The sequence below is a fragment of the Drosophila suzukii genome, chromosome 2R, assembly GCF_043229965.1.
Source record: "Drosophila suzukii chromosome 2R, CBGP_Dsuzu_IsoJpt1.0, whole genome shotgun sequence".
NCBI classification, from domain to species: Eukaryota; Metazoa; Arthropoda; class Insecta; order Diptera; family Drosophilidae; genus Drosophila; species Drosophila suzukii.
Genome location: NC_092081.1, coordinates 15,314,283 through 15,336,678, shown reverse-complemented (window position 1 = coordinate 15,336,678; position 22,396 = coordinate 15,314,283). Strand labels below are relative to the sequence as shown.

The following is a 22,396-nucleotide window of genomic DNA, read 5'->3' as shown; positions in this document are numbered from 1 at the left end:
ATGTAGCCAAAAATAATCTATCGATGATTCCTCAGCGCTACCGAGTCACTCAGGATTTTTTAGGGAATTCGTGGCTGTTCAGAAAAGTCGTTTCAGCATTTGGTAACACTGGCAGAGTCATTCGAAAAATTTTTACGAATCGAGGAAGGCACGGGTACGTCCGGATTTTAGCGCGATTTCGTGTGTGTTTGGTTGCCACTCGAGTGTAAAGAAATTTGTACACCCCCCAAATAAAGTCGCGAGTGCAATTTTTGTAAATACGAAGCGAAAAGGTGCGCAGAGTAGCAAAATAAATGCAACGAAAATAAACGCAGCAAAACAACGGGCAGAAAGATACGAAAAGAAGAAGCAGAAGAGAAAAGAGACACATAAAGAAGCCGCCATAGCGGTGCGAGTGCGAAAGAGAGGGTCGGAGGAGACAGAGAGCGAATAGGAATAGTGTGTTTGTGTGTGTGTGGTTGTAGTGGTGGGCGGTTGTGTTTTTTTTTCGTTGAAAATTCATTGGGTTTTAAGGGAAATTACAGAAAAACAAAAGAAAATTGGGTGTATATTGGGCAAAAATAGATATATTTTATTTTCGAATTACCTTAAATTGCAAATTATAAACAATTGAATTTATAAAGTAATAAAAACACCCACACATACATACGACCTGTAGTTGCGCTCTTGTCTCTTCTTTTTTTCGTGTTATTCTCTCTGCGTAAACGTTTTGTTTATTACCCCCGCTCTCCTATTTCCTTTCTTTGATTTTAGCCGCGCGCGCATACGATAAATTGTTGTTAATTTTACAGAGTGTAATGCTTAATTAATACCTTGTCTCTCTATCTCTGTCTCTTTTGTTTGGCAATTTCATTGATAACGCATCGGGAATACATAGTGTCTGGAATATAAATAGTCATATTAATTCCATGTGTGCATATAAACAGCATTTTTCTAGTGTCAAACCAGTTTGAAAAGTTCGATTATATATATAGATAAATATATATATATATGTATGTGTGCTGCCGCCTGTTCTAATCATTAAATCAATAAACAAAACTGGAAGCGATTAGCTGAAATCACAACAACAGCCAATTCTACATAACAAATCAACGGGAAAATGAAGCCAAAGCAGAAGATTTCCGTAGAGCCGCTCTTGCTCCTCGCAATTCTACTTGGAATTCTGGTAGTCGCCACCCACGCTCAAGATCAGGTAAGATCTATGTTCTGGAAAAATCCATTTCCCAAAAGTTCGTTTGGAAAGTACGGAATTTTCACTTCCAGGTTCCTTTAGAAATCGTAGGATTTAGAACCCTAACTATAAAAAAGATATAAAATGCAATAGATAACTTAAATCAATCTGTCATTTAACTTGCAATATTTCTTTTTTTATTATTGAAAACAATTGAAATTTTGCACTATTAACAGAACATTTAAAAAAGATACATTTCCACATGTTCATTATAAATATAAAGAATTACTAATTAAGACCATTAAAGTTAAACTTCTGACTCTATAATCAAACAGCTTTATAATGTAAAATGATAGTCCCATTAGTCTTAATTTGTTATTATTAATCTGATATTTTATTATTAAAGGGCATTGACCAATTTAGATTTAATCAAACAAAGCTTTTAGAATATTTGAAAACCCAATTCAGCCCAAGTTAATAGTAATGTGGTTTTAATGACTCTCTATAACGTTGTATCACAATTCAGTAATCTTCACAGTAATACATCAACCAGTTTGATACATTTTCGTAGTAATACAGTCATTAGTAAGCATTACTATCCCTTTGTAGTTGAGTAAACTTGTTTAGAAATTGTAACTTCAATTGACCCTTTTCAGGAGCATAATTGTCAGCCACTTCTGCTAGTAAGTTCCCAATTAAATCTGGGCAGATTCAATCAGGAACCCGATTCCGAGCTGCCTTCACCCAATTTTCCCACCTTGAGGGCTTTTCCTCGGCTCGATTTCTCGTTCACTTAAGTTGTTTTTGCGGTTTTGCGGTTGTCCATGTTGCTGTTGCACTTATTATGCAAAATTCGGCAACCCAGAGATACGTAGATACATGTATATACGCAGGGAGACAAGCCATGAAATCTCCAAGGCATTGCACTGGATGCAATTTGTGGCTGCAGATAATGAAGAGGAAAAGCCTTCATGGCTCGTTCAATGTGAGCTGTTCTGGCTCCAGACTTCTCTGCTCTGTTCTGTTGTAGAAAAGACATTAAAAACGTCTGCATTGCGAACGCATAAATATGGCAGCAAACTAAACGCACAGACATCGGCACTCTTAAATCTGAAATAGATATATAGACGGGGGGCTGCTAGGCTGAGGCCGTTGCGGTCTGGTCAAATAAGGCTGCAAATCTGAAATTGGTCATCGGGTCCAACTCGCATCGATGTTGTCAGTCAGTAGTAGTCAGTCGATATCCATTAGCGATGAGAGATGAGATGTGTGCCGCCAGAGAAACAGATATAGTACGTTCATCTAGAGAATGCGCTTCGCAGATATAGCGATGATTCAATTTCCCATGAATTCCTTTCTTTTCTCATGCTTTTGTTTAATCACCTCCAAAATGAAATCATTTAGTGCTTGGAACAGAAGTATCTACTTTTCAAAACACTTTTGAATTTAATTGAGCAGTTTAATTTAAATGTATAGTCTGAACACTCATTACTAACCACTTCTCAAAACACCTTAAATAGATTGTCCAATTGAATTGAACTGTTTTTAAACAGATCCGATTTTACAACTAGAACTGAACAATTATAACAGTCTCTTGAAAATTGAATGTAAGATACAAGAGCTTAAGAAAGAGTTCCTTACTTGAAGACCATTTTAAAATCAAAAATTGTTTCCCATTGAAGGCTTAATGCATATAATACAAATTGATTGCATGCTTTCAGTGGAATTATTTATCGGCATATTGTTGTTATCTAGAGTAATTATTCAAATTATGGTTTATTGGTTGATAATGCAATTCCATGATGAAGTAGCCAACAAGCCATCAGGAAATTATAAATCAAAAGATGTTTCCACTTTGATAATAATTTCTTTAAAATTAAACAATATGTTTTTAATTGTACTGATAAAGTCTTATAATTCTTAAAAAGATTTATAAAACTTTAAAAAATTCAAACTGCTTTCTTATGTAGGTTAATAACAAACAATATGCGATGTGTGGTTTTCAAACTGTTTGAGGACGGAAAATATCACAGTAATTAATTTTTTATAACCTAACGTTCAAGGCTAATCTTACCAACGCAAAGAAACACTTACCGATGTTTAAAAACTAATATTTAACTAAGTATGGCCTCTTGATTTTTTTGGTACACAAAGATTATATTTAAGGATAACTAGAAATTACAGAAATTAGTTAGGGCTTGCACTAACCTCTGGTTAAGTTTGACTTGTTTTCCTCCATTTCCTCAAAGAGTTACAATGGCATTTTCATGAGCTCATCACTGAAAGCGCGTCTGGTTTGGGCCTGGGTTCTGGGCCAGTTTTTGATACAACTTCTGCTTCTGGTCACGATGATCTTTGCCATCGATGGTAGCCAACAAAAGCATCCGGCTGTTGCCAATTTCGATGGCAGTGTTTGTCTCTTTCACTGTTTGTTTATTTGTTCGTTTGCCTGTTGGTTGGTTTGTTTGCTTTTATTGGTGTGTGACTTATTGGCCCGAAAAATTTCTACACACACTCACACATAAATAGTGCGATGGCCTTTTGCCCCTTTACAATCCCTCTCCCCCAGCCCCCCCTGAAACAGCCAGTAATCTTGTTTTTGCCATTCCGTCCATCTTGTGTCCTGTTTTTGGTGTTTGTCACTTGTTTTTGCCAAAATTGGCATTCGTGGTTATAACCCCCCTATTCTCCTTGTGGCTCCATCTCGAGTCGCCAAAAACATTTTGAGAACGTGCCCAGAAAATTGATGAGTAGTACGGAGAGAGATGGATATAGATTGACCGAAAGAGAGGGTGCAGGTTTAATGTTTGCAACTGCTGCAAGTGCCACACTATCCACTTTCCTGACCACGCTGTCTCATTTACAAATTTTGCTCTTCATTAGCATTAATGCCATTTCTAGTGCACTGGGGAAAAATATTTGCACTAAATGTAAACTCTTTTTTATATACAACTACGGATTTGACATATTTAATAAAAATATCATCTGCAAGGATGCAGAAGGCCAATATAGCCATTTTTTCAGGACACTTCTTTGCGTTCCTTTTATAGGTTTATTCAAAAAAAACGGCACAGGGAAGCCGTGGTTTCAAAATTAGTTTTATATTTTTCGGTCAGGAATAATGATTATTTTTGATTTTTATTTAAAACTCAAAAATAATCATTATTTTAGAGGAATATTATAAAAATCGTAAATTTTAACATCAAGAAAATGGATATGCAATCTAAAGAGAATCAATATGGTATTAAAATGTTTTACTTAATTTTTTTGCATTCTTCTTGTGACACCTATTAAAAATGAATATATCTATGTACTAACACTTTTCTTTCGATGTAACAACAATTAAGTGTGGAAGTGAGTGAAGAATAGCACTTGGTGGCATCCTCTCTCACCTCTAAGGTGTCGAAACCCTATATGCCACGCCTCCTATGACATTACTCCCTCCCTTTTCCATATCCCTGCGTATTGCTTGCGTGCCTGCTGTTTCTGTTTATTTTCCTGGGTTTCTTGGAATATCGATTCATTGCCAGACGGCGACAGACAGCGATAAGGTTCTGCCGATATTGGGTTTTCCATTCGATCGATTCTCTGGATATATGTGCGTAGCTACCTAAACAACCGGCACTTCCTTGAACTGGGTAATCAAATTCAGATTTTTGTCTAATGCTAAAGAAAAAGAAAAACTACAATAAAAGTGATGTTTTCTTTTTATGCAGCTTATATTTCAGTAGCATATTTTATCGTGCGGCTGGAATTAATAGTAAATTAGACCCAAGTTTCTTGACTTTTGTAACCTTCTTTAGTTATTATATTAAATTTGGTTATTTAGTTTTACATACAATTAAATTTATTTTAAATAATTTTTTTTTAATTTTTCTTTAGAATTTTCTTTTATTACCCATGATAGTCATTAAAATCCCTACAATGCATTTTTTTTTAATTTCTATTAGTTTTTCATACACATTTCAGGTTTCATCTCCTCCGCTCATTCATTTCATTCAATCTTTGTTCATTACCTTACCCATATGTTCATTATCCACCCCTCTCCCTTCTCCTTATTTCCGCCATATGCGGTTTACATTTTTCAATTATTATTCACGTGTGTCTCTTTTCATTTGCCTTTGCACCAACATTCATGTCTTATGTTGTTGTTGTTATGCACTTGCAATTGCTCTCTCTGTCTCTTTCTCGCCCCTCCTCCAACATTTTGCCTTTTGTCTTGTCGCACCTTCTTTGTATATTTTGCCCACATGAAAAAAGGGAAAACCGACTTTTTAATACCCTAAATATTTTAAAAGGTAATAAAAAACAAAACTTAAAAAAATTAACATTATATTGCATGTGTCTCACAAAATACTACCTTAATAAAAATCTACAAAAAATTTAGTGCAAATGCATGTTAAACTTTTGTCCGTAAAAACAAAAGCTCGGTTTCTTGTTGATCATAAAATTGTCTCTTAAAACAGGAGGATGACTCATATAAAATCATCCGTTTTCCATTTAAATGTTTTTCCCAGTGCTAAATGTCGACTTGACGGCAATGTCAAAATGTTATCATACATTTATAGAATCGTTTGCCATTTTCAATATTTTATTTTTTTAATGTCACACGAGCACGCACACAGATGCAAGGATGCAATTGCCACAGATTAATTGCGGTAATCTAAGTTCAATTGAAAATCCCCACAAGTAATCTGCGTCATTTGCTAATTAAGCCAGTGCAAACAAGATCAAAAGAGAAATAGACGGAGAGAGAGTGGGAGGTAAAAATAAGAGGTAGGAAAATCAAAGGAATGGGGCAAAACAAATCACGCTGAACAGCTGTAATTTAGCTGTAACATGAAAAGTTTTATAAATTTCTGAATTTTTTCATGTGCACCTGACAAAAAATACAATTTAATTAATATAATAACCGTAGGTTAACCGCAAATAAATCACAAGCACAAACATTTGCTACATAATTGAGCGTAAGAGCGCGAGCAGAGCAAGAGCAAAGAGAGCCAGCAAAGAGAGGGTAAGAGAGTGAGTTGTAAATTGTAAATGAAGCAAAAGAAGGCAAGAAGAAGCAGAGACCAGCATAAAAAAATGTTTGTGTGAATGTATGTGTAAATGTGTGTGGGCAGCAGACAACTTTGGAGAAGAAGCAGAGGCAGAATACAAAAACCTCCGGAGTTCGAAACTCCGGCAGAGAAGTTAAACTGCACTGTGCAACAAAAATGTGGATTTTTGGGGGTAAAGGGTCTTATCTTATCAGGGTGTTATTAGTAGTTGTCGACGGAATTGGTTAGGCGAAAAACTTGTCAAACCTATTGTAGACCTTTTAGATGTTTCGCTTCGGAATCAATTTTGCAGGGGTTGTTGAGAAGTTTTTAAAATAATATGACACAGTATTGTAGAAAGTATATTAAACCGTAAAAATATTTTAAAAATGCAGTCATCAACACTCTAAACCCAGTTTTAAGTACCTATTGAAATATTATTGAACTGATCAACGTACAAATAAGTAAATTTTATGTTTTTTTGTTATGATTTTACTGACCTTAATTCCATGTGAAATTGGCATTTGATTATTAATTAAAATTAAAGAAATTCTTTTATATTTTGGCATCTTTTGCAAATGCATAAATCGTACCTTTAAGAACACATCAAATGTTACACATCAAATTAGAACTTAAGTTCTTAAGTGAAAAGTTTTCATAATAGATTTCAAGATAAGTAATTAAAGAGGCTTCAGGGCCTATTAAAAAATATCTGAATTATGTACTTATCATCTAGTATTATTTATATAACAAAGTAGCAAGAAGATCAGTGAGCATAAAGCTGTAAACGATGTTCATGAGTAAATACAATGTCTTTCTTCCAATTTTTTCATTGGAAGACTGACAGATAAGGAAGTGGGTGATAGAAATGTTTTTCGAGGATGACTGATGGATCCTTAATTGCGAGCCCTATTCGGTGGGCCTGTTACCCCGAAACGGACCCCCTGTAGACCAGTGTTTCTGGTGGGGACTCTTGCGACCTCGTCTCGAGTCTTTAGGGCTGGGTCTTCAGTCTCTGTCTGAGTTTCCGTCTCTTTGGACCTCTTCTTGGCCCGTATGATGTGAAGATTTCTGTTTCTGCTGAGGCGGCGTTTGTAAGTATGTATTTATGTTTGCCACTATGTTTGTGTGTTGCACGTCTGCTGAGGTAAACAGCGCAAACACACACAAACACTGTCTCATTAATAAATACATACATACACACATACATACATGGCCGGCAGCGTCGCGACCCAAAGACAGACAAACAGCAATAACAACAACAACCGCCCCCCTGTTCCAAAGAGAGTGAGAGAGAGCGAGGTCGATTGGAAGACAGAAAGAGATGGGTAGTGCAAGGCAATGTCAATAAACATGCGTTGTTGCCGCATTTCATTGTTGTTGTTTCATATGTTCGACTTGGTCTTGTTTCGTTTTGCGGTTTACTGACGGACAAGTTGGATGTGTGTGCGGTGGATTCTTCTTCTTGCCAGCTCCATCTACTCCCACTCTCTGCCCAACTCTTCCTCTTTGTCTCCTCCTCCTCTTCCACCCACCTCGAATCACGCACACATGCACACCTCTTCCGCTGTAATTTGCGTGTGTGTGCGCTTGTTTTATTGGGTTTTACAATTTTGTTTTCATTTTTATTGGCCTCTTCGTGTGTCCCACTGTCGCTGATTTAGTTGCTCTTTCTCTTTGTTCACTCTTTCTTTAGTACTGTTACTAAAGGGTATTACGATTTTTCGGTATATGTATGTAAATTTTAAGATAAGATAATAAGATTTAAACCCAAAATAAAACATTTATACATCTATGTATATAAAAAAAAATGTACAAAATACTGAATGTATTATAACACTTGCAATACTGGGTTATATTACGCTAGAACTTAGTTCTATAAATATATTATAAGATACCGTCAAAATCAATCTGTAGTAAGAAATAATATATTTATTTATTAATAATAATTAATTAGGTACAACACTACCAATAAAAGGGTAACTTAAGGTAATTTATTGATCATTACCTCATCAATATTGAAAGAAAGAAAAACACAATTACGATAAATAAGCATTAAAAGTTTCATCTTTCCCACAGAATGAGTTTCCACCTCCTATGCGATGATTATATTTTCTGGCAAGGGTATTTTCAGAAGCCATTATTACTAAAGATAGATTTTATTTTCTGATGGGGTCATGTGGCGCACTTTTCGTTTTGATAATTCGCAGTTGATTTGTTTACTCCGTTTTTGTTTATTTAGGGCCCCACCCCCGCGGAATTTTTTGTTTTTAAATTTTAATTGCGAAAAATAACATGGAAGACGTGCCAATCCCGATTGCGCCAACTCCCCTACTTTATCCCCACTTCGTCCCCCTTGTTTTCATTTTCCATTGACGCAAATCGCGCGCAAAATATTCTGTTGATTTCTTTAGCTTCCTCTCGGATTCTCCATTTTGCCCTCCCCCATTTTTGCGCCACTCTGTTTTTGTATATTGCGCGTATTTCCTGTCTAGTTTTTTGCCGTTGTTATTGCAGCTTTTGACTTTTCGCTGTGCGTTTTTGAGTTTCCATTTTGGCTTTGCGTCTTTCTGTGTCTTCGTTTGTTTGTTTGTTTGTTTGCATATCATTAACACGGAAAAGCCGGCCAGAAAAGTGCTTGAAAAAGAGTTAACCAACCGCCCCCGCGAAAGAGTCAAATGACAACCGAGCCAAGTTAGTAGCTGCCCCGCCCCCTTGTCTTCCGCCTCTTCACAAGTTTCACCTCTTCTCCGCTTCTTTATCATCTCCTCCGCCTCTTTATCACCCCGTTCGCCCACGCACTTCGCATACTTTCATAATTATGCGTTTTTCGCTGGGCTTTTCCGCTTTTATTGTTGTTTGTTTGATGTTGTCGATGAGTTTTCAATAGACTTGTACACATTCCTGCCGACTGTTCGTTTCCAGTTCCCTTTCCAAAAAGAAACTCTCACCTTTTCCGGTTATTTCACCCTTTATCTTGAAAAACTCTTTAAGAAATGGAATGTATTCACAACATGCCAAAATATTATATTGGCCTTAGTTTTCTATATTTAAATTTTTTTGTAACTTCTTAATCTACTTAACCCTAAATATATATAAATGTATTTCATATGAGTTGAATATCTTTACAAGAAGTATACCGAAAAATTTTTTAACGCTTCAAGAAAAATAATATGCAAATTTGACATCAAATAAATGTAGTAAATAAAAGATTGGGGACATTTTAGTACGTCTTTTCTATTATTCAATGTTATCTTCACCATAAATATTATTGAAATATTTACCTTCAAAAAAATGTAAACTATAAGGAATTTTGTATAATTTTCTATTTATTGGTATCTCAGTTAAAAATTTTTTGCCTTCAAGGTAATACTCATCACACTTTCATTAAAATAATATGAAGTATATAATATCAATTAAATTAAAAAGATTATGGACATTTCATAAAACTTTTTTATTATTCGATGATATTTTTACCATAAATATTAATGATATATTTGACACTAAATGAATGTAAAAGATAAGAAAATTTTATATAACTCTAATATTTGATGGTACCTAAGTTAAGAATGGTTTGCCTACTAAGTATAACCCACCTTATAGATGTGGCCTTTCAATGGTTTTTCCATTCGGTTCAGATGTTTGTGGAACAATTTTACAGCGCTATTGTTTGAGTTTTGAAACGCCCACGCAATGGCCACAAAAACCGACGCAAATTCTTGCACACACACCGCAGCAAGGTGAACGAGTGGTGAAAAAGGGGGCGGATGAAGTGGAAAAGCGGCCGAAACAAACACAAATGCAGATTTGTTTACACGCCTGGTCAGGGAAATAATTCACGTAAATTTATTCATATTTTTCCAAGCGAATTTTATACGCAATTATACAATTTAAGCTTGAGATTTTGCAGTAAAATGTATATTATTGACTCATTTTTGGAATATTTTCGTTTATTAGGGCTTATGGAATATTTCAAAAATGTACATTTTTAATGCGAATATAGTTCTCGCTCACATCAACTACATATATGTATATAAGTTTAATGATCTTACCTTGGCTAAAGTGGGCGTCATCTCATTTCGCAGTAAATCTGTTTTACTGCCCGTTTCCGATTTGATAAGGACAAATTCTATAAATTAATGGTCGTAAATAATCAGTTGAACAAAGAAACCAAGCGCGTTCCAATGAAAATATCTACGATAATCCCGGCTCTTAGGTCAAATGTTATTTGTCTAGAGATTAGCGCAAAATATTTTAAATGCCAAATAAAGTATAAGCAAAATATGGTGTTCTTTTAATTATAAGGAGCTCATTAGGTTTAAGTCAAAATCTATAAATCTGAACTTGATCCCATTTTTAATTTGAGGAAAGAAACAAAGAAAAATGATGATTCGTCAATAATTACTGGGATTTTCCAATGGGTTTTTGCAGAATTTGCATTTCTTTTTATTAGTTTTTTGTATTGTCAAACGATATTGTTGTGTATTTTTTAAGAAGAAAAAACCCATTAAGAGCCTAATGGCTTGGCACGATGTTCATTTATAAGGTTTAAAAACCAATTAAACATTTAACAAAGATATTTAAAAATGCAAGATGATCTTTTAAGATAACTTATAAATCACCAATACTGATAAATCCCTAACTGGAAGTGTGTAGTCATTGAAATACCCTGTTATAGAGTATAAAAGAGCTTTGCTCGATGGTGTACCTTTGTTCTGCATCTGTTCATAGGATGTCTGCCCGTTGGCTCTTTTTGGAGTTTGCTTGCACTGAAGTTTGGTCCTCGTACTGGGCTTGCTTTCAATTTTCGGGCGATTCCTGCCAAAATAGAGTCCCCTAAAGTGTTGCCATTGTTTCGACTGATGGCAGGACCAACCGGCTCACACATAAAGCGTTGGGGGAACCTAAAACTCATTACACCCCGAAAAAGCGAGGAAGTTGCAGTTGAAGTTGCGGCAACAGATTGCAGTTTCCCCGAAAAGTTTGTGAAAACCCCCCGAAGTGCTCCATTCCACTTTTGACAGCTGCTGTGTTGTGTTGCTCTCACACTGCCTGCTCTTTGATTTTTGGCTTTTTCAGTTTATTGACACGACTCAAGTTTCAAGTGTTCAGATGCTGAGAAGGGTAGCTACATATACAGCAACTGATAGCCGGCAAATGTTTCACATTTCGGGTCATTGAACAACAACAAAAGAGCACAGTAAAAATCATTGGCATCGATAACGAAATATCATAATTAAAAATATATTTTAATAAAGATTGTACTAACTCACGAATATTTAAATAAATATCTAATCTAATTTGACTTATTTGCCTGGGAAAATTGTATTGTAAGCTAATTAAAGCGGCTAATCAAAGTGGGAAAATATGCGTTATTAGATTATAAGGTTATTAATTAATACAAATTTGTGTTTTCGTCTACAATCTCATTAGAATGTGAGTAAAAAATAATTCAATAACAATAACAAACTACAAACTAATTTATTCATATATTTGCTAGCCTTGTTTCGTTCTTTTTAATTGTAAATATTTGTTATCGCTGGCCCTTAATAATTTAATATTATTGCATAAATTATACACGTATGTATTCACTGTTTGACCAGACCTACATATAAACGTGGCTCACACTTTTAAAATATTTTCTATTATGTCACGGTTTTCGTATGGTTGATGTTACGCATTAAAATTTTAGCAAATCCGTTGAAAAACTGCATGCATAATTCATGACTTTGACTTTTGGCCAACAGTGTTTGTTGGCCATTTTGGTTTTGTTAATTTTGCCCTCGACATTGACGGTTTAATTGTTATCACAGAGTGTGGCCAACGAAAATATCATCAGTGTACGAAGCCATTAAATTATGCTTATTTGTCATATTTTTATTTAACTATAATCGCATTTGTTGGCTGCTTTCTCTGTCCCTTCCGTTTGGGTTCTCCATCGCCACGATTTTCATCGATTGTGTCACGTAAATATTGCAAGTGTTGGCGTTTGGGTCTCGTCTTTCCGATTGCTGCTGACTCACGAAAACCGATCGCAGATTGGAAACTGTCAATCTCTCTGGGCTTTATTGTACATCTATATGGCCCAGCGATAGATCTGAGCTGTGCATCGGGTTATATGACTAATCCGCTGAAAGCTCAGCAAATCAATTGCTGATTAACAGCAACCGTTTCTTGGAACTCGAAAGTGCTGGGTTTACAAAAATGTCAAGACTTTCAGGAATTTTTGGTGAACAACATTTGAAGGTAGGTTAGAAAACAGTATAATAGATATATATTATTATTTTAACGATATTAAACAAAATCATATTTTTATTGTATTTATATTTATATATTATTATTTTTTTATTATCTATTTAAATTGTAGAAATCGGATTATAAATACATTCTTTTTCATGTTGCACATATTAAAAGACCTCAAAATAAAAACCACGACGAAATATTCTATATATTTTTTCTCCGGAAAGTATACTTTTTAAATTTATTGTCTTGCCTCTAGGAAATTAAAAAAATTTTAAGAATTCAATTTGTATTTGTTTTGATTTCGTTATTTAGCTTTAAGGTATTTTTCTGGGAAATTCGCAACATCATTAAATTATTATAGTAAAAGGTGATTTCGGTTTTTTGTATTTCATGAGTATAATTTTATATTTGACTTTGCCCTTGGTTAATCAACTTTTAATGCCCTTAAAATGATGTACCGAGACATCCCGCTGGCGACACCCGCTTAAAGCGAATTTACATTTTCATTTACGCCTGAAATGGGAGCAAGATTTTGTCTTTTTTGTTCTTGTTGGAGTTGCCTTGCTTTGAATTTTCTCGCTGGCTGCTTGGACAAGAGGAGTTGTTCGTAGTAAGTGGGTGGGAAATGGTTTGTGGGTGGCGGAGTCCCTGGCGTTTGGTATTTTGCTTTGGCTTTGCCACACGAAGAGTTGCGTGGATCGCGTTAGCTCCCTAACCCATATACCCTGCTTTTCCGCTACTCTACACATAGAGAAATATCTATATCAAAGGTCTACATCAAAAGAAGTCAACTTGGTTTTAAGAATACCTCTCGATTTAAGAATACCTCTCGACGCACTTTTGATTAAGAAGTAAACTAAATTATAATACTAATATATTTTTAAGAAATTATAATTATATAATATAGAATTCCATCTTAAAGAATTTTATGTTCTGCACTGGTAAAAAGCATACAGGGTGTTAATATTTCAGGAATGATGGGTTTTTTTCTTGATCGATCATTTGTTGATTGTGCTATTTTCTCAGTGTACTGCTCCCTTTGGAAAGCCTGCGGCGTTTTTTCCGCCCTCAACCTGCCTGCTGTTTCATATGCAAATACTCGTAATATTTTTCAAATGTTGTTTGCTTTTGCCCTGGCTCACACAATTTTCCTCAGTCTTTTTCCTTTTTTTCCGAGCTGCTGGGGCTGCCTTTTCACATTTTTCAATTTTCCACGTTCGCTTTGTTGTCGCTGCTGATAGTCGGTGTGTGTATATCCCTATATAGCGTGTATTTGCAGTGTTGCTTACATTTTCATTACATTTTTTTTTCTTTTTTTTGTATATTTCCCTTTTTCCCTCCTACAGCCAACAATTCTCACTTGGCAGCAGCTGTGCGGCAGGCCAAACCAAAAGGAAGTTGTCCAATGCTGGCCAAGAGAGGAGCAAAATGTTTGCATTTCAAATTACCCATGGGCCAATGACTGTTGACTGATTTTTTTTCAATTTTTTTTTGTACCTTTTGTTGCTACTTGACTTCCGTTGGGGGCTGAAAAAAAAAAGGAAAGAACCATCAGGAGTTTGCCGATTGATGCACTTGAACTTAAATTGATTTGAGATTTCTCAAAATTAATCAACTAACTCAACGGGAGAACCCACACACATGTTGCTGGCCGCAAATAAATTACTCTGTTGGCTTGTTTTTATCTCTGGTTTAGAACACTCTTACTGAGAGTGATGTACTTACCGAAATCCTTGCAAAACTTTAGAAATGCTGGTTAAATTGGTATAATCCTTAACCCTTGATTTATGCCTGCGGTGAAAATTCTCTTACTTAGAAGCTTGTAGAATTTTCTGAAGTTATAATAATAAAGTTTAAAATATTTAATAATAATAATGTTTATAATATACCAAAACAATTTCAAGAGTATTTTTATTTTATAGAAATGGTACTAGTATTTAATTTTAGTTTCTTTGATAGAAGATCATCGTTATTAATATTAGATGAATGTTTTTATGTTCTTTAGATGTTAGGTTAGAGTATAAATCTTAAAAGAAGTCATATAATCTTTCGTTTTTAAATATTTGATTAAAAATTGGTTTGGAATTATTTTAGTTTTGCTAGAGTATTTAATTCCTGCTTTGGTCAAGTCTTCTGTAATATATGCAAATTTTTCATCAGCCCCTTCCCTGATTTTTTTTATCTCGGGTTTACGGAAGTCCCAGAACCGCAAAGTATGCAAACATAAACCAAAAGTATGTGTATGTGTGTGGGTGAGTGAGCGAGGGAGAGAGACGTATATAGAGAAAGCGAGACAGATGAACTCACATTTGTTATGCACTTTGAAAGGAATGAACAGTCCATGCTGTTTTTGTTTTTGTGTCTGAATAAATTTAAATTCGTAATTAGTTGAGGGAGTAAATGGGATTTAAGGTTTTTCCCCGTGCTGTTTCTTCTTTTTTCCACCAAGCTGACTAAACATGTAATAAATCTGCATTTTGTATACTTACATCCCGATGTGATCCAAATCTGCCGGAATAAGCTACGAAAACAATGAACAGGGGGCTCCAGACAAAATGGGAGATGTGAAATGTGAAATGGGGTACCTGCAATCAATCAAGCTGCCCAAGTGGCCCAGATATCTGAATTTAGTGGCTGAAATAACAATTGAAAGGCTGATTGGAAATCGGGATTGGCTGACAGTTGGAGGAGGGGGAATAAAGGGAGGCGATTAAATTGAAAGAATCGTTTTTCTTTAAATGTTTTTCTTGGTTTATTGGTAATTTATAGTGTTTACTCTGGCATTCAACAATATAATTAATTTTCAGTGAAATTGATTTTATTTAAAAAAAATCATAGAGCCCTTCTGTTAATGGCTGACAAAATATCTTACATTCTCATATATATATTATTATGATAACTTGATTGTAAGGCCCATTATTTTTATTTCAGTTTCCAAAATGGACAAAAATCCCAGTTCTATAAGTGAATTTATTGAGTGCTTATCAAACACTCCATTTGAAGTAATGTGATGATCGCAATTATTCCAATTCCATGGGCGAGGCAATCGGATTTTCGATTGAAGGCATTAGATAGAAAAGCAGGGGATGAATTACATTTTTCTAGACTAAGTAAACTGCGAATTTCGATAAGCCCCACTTTTTGGGTGTGGGGTTCCATTCCTCTGGCTTCGCAAAGGTTCGATTTCGCTTTGTGTATGGGACTCTCGGGGGCTTCGAGAAGGGTTTAATGACCAGAGAGGCCGCGTTTCATGTTGTCCCCCCTCATGGTTTCTTTTTCTGTTTTATATTTTTTTCCCTGTTTTCTGTGTGTGTGCATTTTTAATCATGTACTTGCCTACTTAGCTTTATTTGCCAACGGCAATAACCCACCGGCAACAAAAGTGGCGACAATGTTGTGGGCCAGTCCCAATTGGGAAATGGAGCTATGTGCCACGTACTTGGCTTGCTAATTCCTTATTTGCACGAACATTTCTTCTTGTTTTTATTCCATCTCGATTGGCATGCACACAGTGGCACACAGCACACACCGGAAGTACAGTAAAAGCTCGTTGGAATGGCGAAAAGTGTTCTATTTTGGTATTTCAATGTCAATGGTTTGATAGACCATAAATCGATGGTCGTTGGGGATCGGTTCAATAAAATGCAATTCATATGGGTGCCGAGTGTGTAAGGGTGTGAAGGGGATGTACAGCCGAGCCTTCCAATAATTGAACAACATTTTTGCATATTCATTTTACTGCCACATGTTACGGTGCGTTTCAGAGCTGTAAAGCTTATAAAAAGAATGGATTTATCATGACAGTGCGTTACTGAAATGCCAAATAAAAAATAAGAAATACATGAAAAATGGTGGGATGAACAAAGGAAGGTTTTTTAATCAATATGATATTGCATTCATGTCAATTTCTATTATGTTTATACACAACCAAATCCTGCAAATGATCTATAATATGACCAATCCACATAACTTAGACTTTTAAAAGTCTCAGTTAATCTAGTATTTGTTTTATTTTTTTGATTAGATGTTAATTTCTAAATCGGTTTATAAGATTCTAAATGTTCTGTAAGTTAAAGTTCTGAAACCAAGTGTAACCCACTCCATAAATCCATACAAAATGTTTGCATGTCCTGCATGTTGTCCTCGTTCATCTGTTTCGGTCTCACCCTCGTCGGTGATTTTTTTTGTTTATTCGTTTGAATGAATGTATTTCACTTTTAGCACGTTCTGTGCCATTTTTCCCGTTTGGCCGAGTTACATATTTACTTTGAGTTTGTCCATGGCGGGGAATTCCAATTTTCTAAAATGTCACTGCATAGTTTCAGGCGTTGTTGGTTTATATCCCATACGATATATGTATGTGTGTATGTGTCATCCAATCATGTCCAAATGGTAAACATTCATTTGTTCGAAATATTCCCACTTTTGTTTAATAAACTGATCGAAAAGTTTCAACCGTGTCAAGCTTAAAGTTTTTCTCCATCTACCTTTATCTCTTTTGACGTCGACGCATTTCCACTTTGTCCTCAAAGTAAATCGCAAGTTTTCCTTTGAGAGAAATGTTCAAAAGGATTTTCGCGTGCCTTTCGTGGTGCAGTTTTCTGTAAAGGAAAAGCGTTCAGCTGCAGCCCTCAGATGGATCAAATTATGGTAGAAAAACGAGTGCGAAAAGATAAAGATGGAGGCTGACTGATTGGGGAATTGAGGAGGGAGTTGCCCACATGTCAGAAGTCGGAACCGAGTGAAAGTCCAAAAGGAAAGGGGAGAAGGATAGTTAATTCCGTTGCTTATCAGCTGGGAGCTCTGTTGAACCAACTTTGCATTGAGCGAGTGTCCCAGACAGAAAGTGCAGTGAAAATCTTTGGCAGCTAAGAGAGCTTCAGGCAGAAAACGTCTCGGGATGCTCTAAGAACAACTTAATTTAATTTAAGAACCTAGGCTTCCCATACAATTAATAGCATATTGTGGAGAATTATTAGTAATCATGTTAACCAATTTATATATATTATTATATTATATTATATTATATTGTATTATATTATATTATATTATATTATTTTATATTATATTATATTATATTATATTATATTATATTATATTATATTATATTATATTATATTATATTATATTATATTATATTATATTATATTATATTATATTATATTATATTATATTATATTATTTTATTATATTACTTTTTTGAAAGCCCCTTATTTCTTCACATGAACGTTATTAAGCTTAAACTCATATAATTTTATTAAATAGAAGCAAACCTGTTGAGTTGTTTGGGATAGCACAAGTACCCTTTAGCCAGGGAAGATTGACGACTGCCATGGCGTTTCCCACAAAAGCTTCTCGCGCACCCACTTCCCTGCTCCGAAAATCCCTGGCCTTTCTCATTTGCCTGCATGTGGATGTTGATGCCGGCCATGTCTGCTCCTGGCCTGATCCGCCCCCGACTGGTGTTTTCTGGTATGGCTCTTGGTCTTTCTGGTCTCGGCGTACTGCCGCTGACATCATTGTCTTGCTATGCGAGTGGCGCTCGGGCTCATTTGGAGCGCCGCTCCTCCGCTCGCTGCCGTTGAATGCACCCGCCTCCATCTCCATCTCCATCTCTATCGCCTTCGTTGACTGCAGTTCGCAATCCGCAACCACAAACACCTCCCATCTGCCCTTTTTGACAAGACTACACAGAGGGAAATGTCCAGAAAATATGAACTCTTTATAACCAACTTAACTTGAAAACAAACTAAAAAATATTGCATTAGATTTGTAATACTAACGTAAGATGTTGGGAATAATTGATATTAAACTAGAATTTACTTAGAATTTACCTTATAATATAACTTAAAACCTGAAGTGTTTCGAAATTTTTTTTTAAATTAAATATATACGGCTTTAAATCACACTTTCTGAAAGTTGTGCACTAGTTAGAAAGTGATTTTTATTCATAATTTAGATTCTTAAGGATCTATGTATATAGAATCTCGATCTTGTAAAAGTTCATTCTTAATTTAGATTCTAAAGGATCTATGCATATAGATTCTAGAGTATTTGAGAGTCAAAATATTTTTAGAAACTTGGATTCAAAGAATTAAGATGATCTTCCATTTGAAAGAAACTAAGGATCCTTTCAGATTATAGTTTTTTCTCTGTGCACCTGTATGCCATGTGCTTTCCCTCAGAACGTTCTCATTTCTGCACTTTTTCTCCTGCTTCTTCCCTACCTTTTTTTTCCTTTCTATGGGCATATTTTTTTTATTTTTTGTTGCGACAGCTTTTGTGCTTGCGTTTAATTGAAGATTTTTTGACAGCAAACGTCGTTGGCATAGAAAGTCATGAGAACGAGAGGGCCACAAAAAAGTGAAGGAGATTGCTTTGGGAGGGGGGGATCCAGAAGATGTAGGACGAAGAGTTCGTAGAACTTTTGCACACAAATGGCAGCGATAACACAGCACCGGCTGACTGACTGCGGGCAGCCTGGCAACCCTGCACCCAGGAATCTGCCTTATGACGACCCATTTCACTATCGACAGCAGGGGCTTTGTTTCAACTTTATTACGTCGGTGCTTCGGTTGGAGATGCAGTTAAAATGTCCCCTGAAAATGGGGAAAACCAAAACTTTAATAGCGTGTGATTGGGTTGCAAGTTTTACGAGTAAATGGAATATTAAAGATGCAGAATAGTTTAAAATTAACACTTGAAACTTTCGATATTTTGATTAAAAACAGGTTTTGACACTTTATTGATATTCAAAAGCAAGATATTTTTTGGTTTTGATTTTTAAACTCGCTTAGTATTTTGTATAAGATATTAATAACTTGGGTGTTTTGATGTCCTTGGTTTCTAGCAATGCTTAAAGGTATTAAGTTGTTTGATTTTTGGTATTAGATAAATTTAGAAAGGGTCACACAGGTTTGTTTTGATAAATGTTAGTGTACACTCCATTAAAAAATGTATGTTCAAAAAAACACTTATCCTTATATGAGTACCATAAATATATATTTTTTTATTTTTCTTATGGTTAATTTCCTAGAAATACAAAAGAAGCACTCGTATTTTTGGTTCATGAATGATTATTCTTCATTGCATCGTTAATTCCATTCAATGAATGATCGATGAAAGTCAAATTACTTGTCAATGCTGTCTCACTTTCAAAAATACACACGCTTAGCGGCTCTGCCATTGCCATTTGTCTTTTGGAGCTGTGGATTCCGATTGCACATTTCAATTTTCATGGTTTGGGAAAAGCGAGAGTAAAAGGGGGGCGATGGGGAAAAGGGCAAGGGAACTGGGGAAATGCCAAGAATCCATTTACAATTCGGCACGTGCATGTTGGATGGGTGGATAACAAAAGGAGGACGACATATCAGGTGCAAATGGCGACAGAACCTTTGGTTTTTCCCATTCGAAAACTTTCCCACTAATGTGCATTGGGCCAAGTGCATTCTGCAACAATTTATTACTTTATTCCACATTGTTGCTGGTGTCGCGCATTTGCAAATCACATTTGGTTGCTACCCATTTATTGCATATTCATGGTCATTCGATAGGAGGCAATACGTTCATGAATATTGATAAAGCAAATTGCTTTTGTTTATGTTTGCATTTTCCCAGAATTAAAAACTGCATAAGTTTGAATAATACCAATAATGCCACAGCAATAAAGGAGTATGGCTAAATTTTTGCTGAAATATTAAACGGCTTATGCATTCGTTTTTAATTACTGCACGGAAGGTGGAAAAACAAGTAAAAAGAATAAATGTATAATGGATAATGGATAAGGTGTGACCTCGTGGGGGAAATGTGTGCTTTGCATGTCGAATCGAGGTTTTTCCGACTGGTTTTTCCACGCCAATCGATTGTCAAAGCAGTTGGTACTGGGCTTAACTTCTGTTTTATACCCAATGATTCAATTACGGCTTCTTGCGACCTGTGAAAGCCATGGAAAATCCCACAAATAAACAAGTTGTACATGAAAGGGAAAATCAATGTTTCGTGGTATTTCGCAGGTATTTCGTGGGGGCAAATACTGGCCATATTAAATGGCGGAATAATAAAACAAAATACAAATTTCAGAATTGACCTAGATTGTGGGTTTCTCCTGTTCGTTGTGAATTGTTCGAATTTTGATTAGTTTGGAATTTTGCTCCCGTTTTTCCCTTTCCAATTTATATGTTGAAAACCAATTGGAAATCATTTCCATTTTTACACAGCTCTTTGAAGATGTTTGTTCCAGTTTAAGTTTTGTTTGCATTGCAAAATTGGGTATTATTCGTGGAAGAACTGAATTTTCTCTGTTTTTGATTGATCTTCATTAGCAGTGTGAATGTTTGCCTTTTTAAAATCCACTAAAAAGTATATGTATTGACTCTGCCAGGTGGTTATTTTTATTATAAAGAATAGTTTTATTTTCCCCAATTAAATTTGCATTTTTTGTTAAATATTTACCCACGTTCTTGTGCATTTCACAAATCGGTGCGGGACTTCCAATGGACAAAATCAATGCAAATATATATGTTTTCCTATCGGTGTTTCTGCTTTTATTGCAGTGTTAATACCGTGGGGGGATTGCATTTTATGCCACATTTGGTTGCATCTGCATATTGCTTGCATACTTTTCAGGTTTCAGCAAATGAAGAGCAGGAAAACGTTGATAAAAGTGGAAATAAATATTTGCCGGATTTTACGTATTTGATTTTTGCTCTATACACAACAACCTTGTTTATTTGATTAAATGCTGCGTATGTGCTTTTGGTTCAACATTTATTTCGCATTTTAATTGCACGCCCAATTAATCGCCGATAATTTACAGCAGCTGCTCAGTGGGAATTTATTTGCTTATCGTGTGATTCCTGTATTTATATACATTTCACTCGTGCCTTGAAAAATGATTGTGTGTTCTATGCTTTTTTGTGCGGAGTAAACAAATTTAAACATTTTAATTGTCCAGGTGTTTTTTTTTGTTAAATGTTTGCGAGGCGAAGTGCAGCGGCAACAAGTTTGACAGAGTAGAAAAAAAAAACTTTCAGATGCCAAAGAAATGTACAAAGCCCTTACAGTCTGTCTCTGTCTGTCTTTCGCCCTCCTTTTCTGACTCTATCTCGCCGGTAATAAAAAAAACAATCCCAGACTGACTTGTGGCATATGCTAATGAGAGCTGTGTGCCACACTCTTGGCCAGTCCCCGCCCACTAATGCAATTGTGTGAGTGTGTGGGGAATAAAAAATATGCACTGCAAAGTACACTGCGAAAAAAGGTCAAACTCAAAAAATACGACTATTTTTAATCCTCTTTATAAAGCTTAAAATTTACTTAAAATGTATACTAACTTAGATAAACATGTCATGTTATAGAATTGACTATTTATTTGAAAACCATGTTTAAAAAACTCCCGTTTTTGGTTGAAAAATAAAAAATATTGAAAAACATTTCTCTAGGTCTTATTATTATTCTATTATTATTAAAAATCATGTTCATAAATCATTCAATTTTTTGTAAGAATATATAAATATTTTAAAAACCTTTTTTTTAGAGCGTTTTCCTTTGAAGTCATGGATATTTCATTACTGATATTGCAAACACTTTTGCTTTATTATTTTTTTAACTAATTTTTTTGCTAAAGGGTATTTGCTTTGAAATATTTTTTCTGGTATTGGAATATTACATTTGTTCATTTCCTTGCCATAATCTCTCTATGTATGGAAATGCAGAAAAAAGTGTGAGGATGTGACATTTTAAGCTGCTTGTAAGCGTCGCCCTTACTTTAAATTCTGTTTAGCTATTCCATGTGTCATAATATCTGGTCCACCTCTCGCTCTATCTCATTCCCTCCATCCGACTCCCCCAACTATCATCCATTTATTCTGCTTGCTTTATGACTCCTGGTGGCCATGAAAAAGCACAACTTGGAGCAAAAGAGTCGAGGGCAAAGCTCAGAGAA

General features: G+C 35.3%; 1 protein-coding gene across 7 annotated transcripts in view; it reads left to right on the top strand.

Annotated features, from left to right (window-relative positions):
- Nucleotides 1-113: 113 nt before the first annotated feature.
- Sdc (Syndecan) overlaps nucleotides 114-22,396 on the top strand; it is a 106,805-nt gene continuing 84,522 nt past the window's right edge. For 3 of the 7 annotated variants that reach the window (XM_017074768.4, XM_036813588.3, XM_017074764.4), the window contains exons 1-2: nucleotides 114-272; nucleotides 878-1,192. In XM_017074768.4, the coding sequence (XP_016930257.3) occupies nucleotides 1,100-1,192 (93 nt within the window). In that variant the 5' untranslated portion in view covers nucleotides 114-272; nucleotides 878-1,099. The remainder of the gene's footprint in view (nucleotides 273-877; nucleotides 1,193-22,396) is intronic. The other 4 variants (XM_017074767.4, XM_017074766.4, XM_017074765.4 and 1 more) reach the window with 3 other exon arrangements.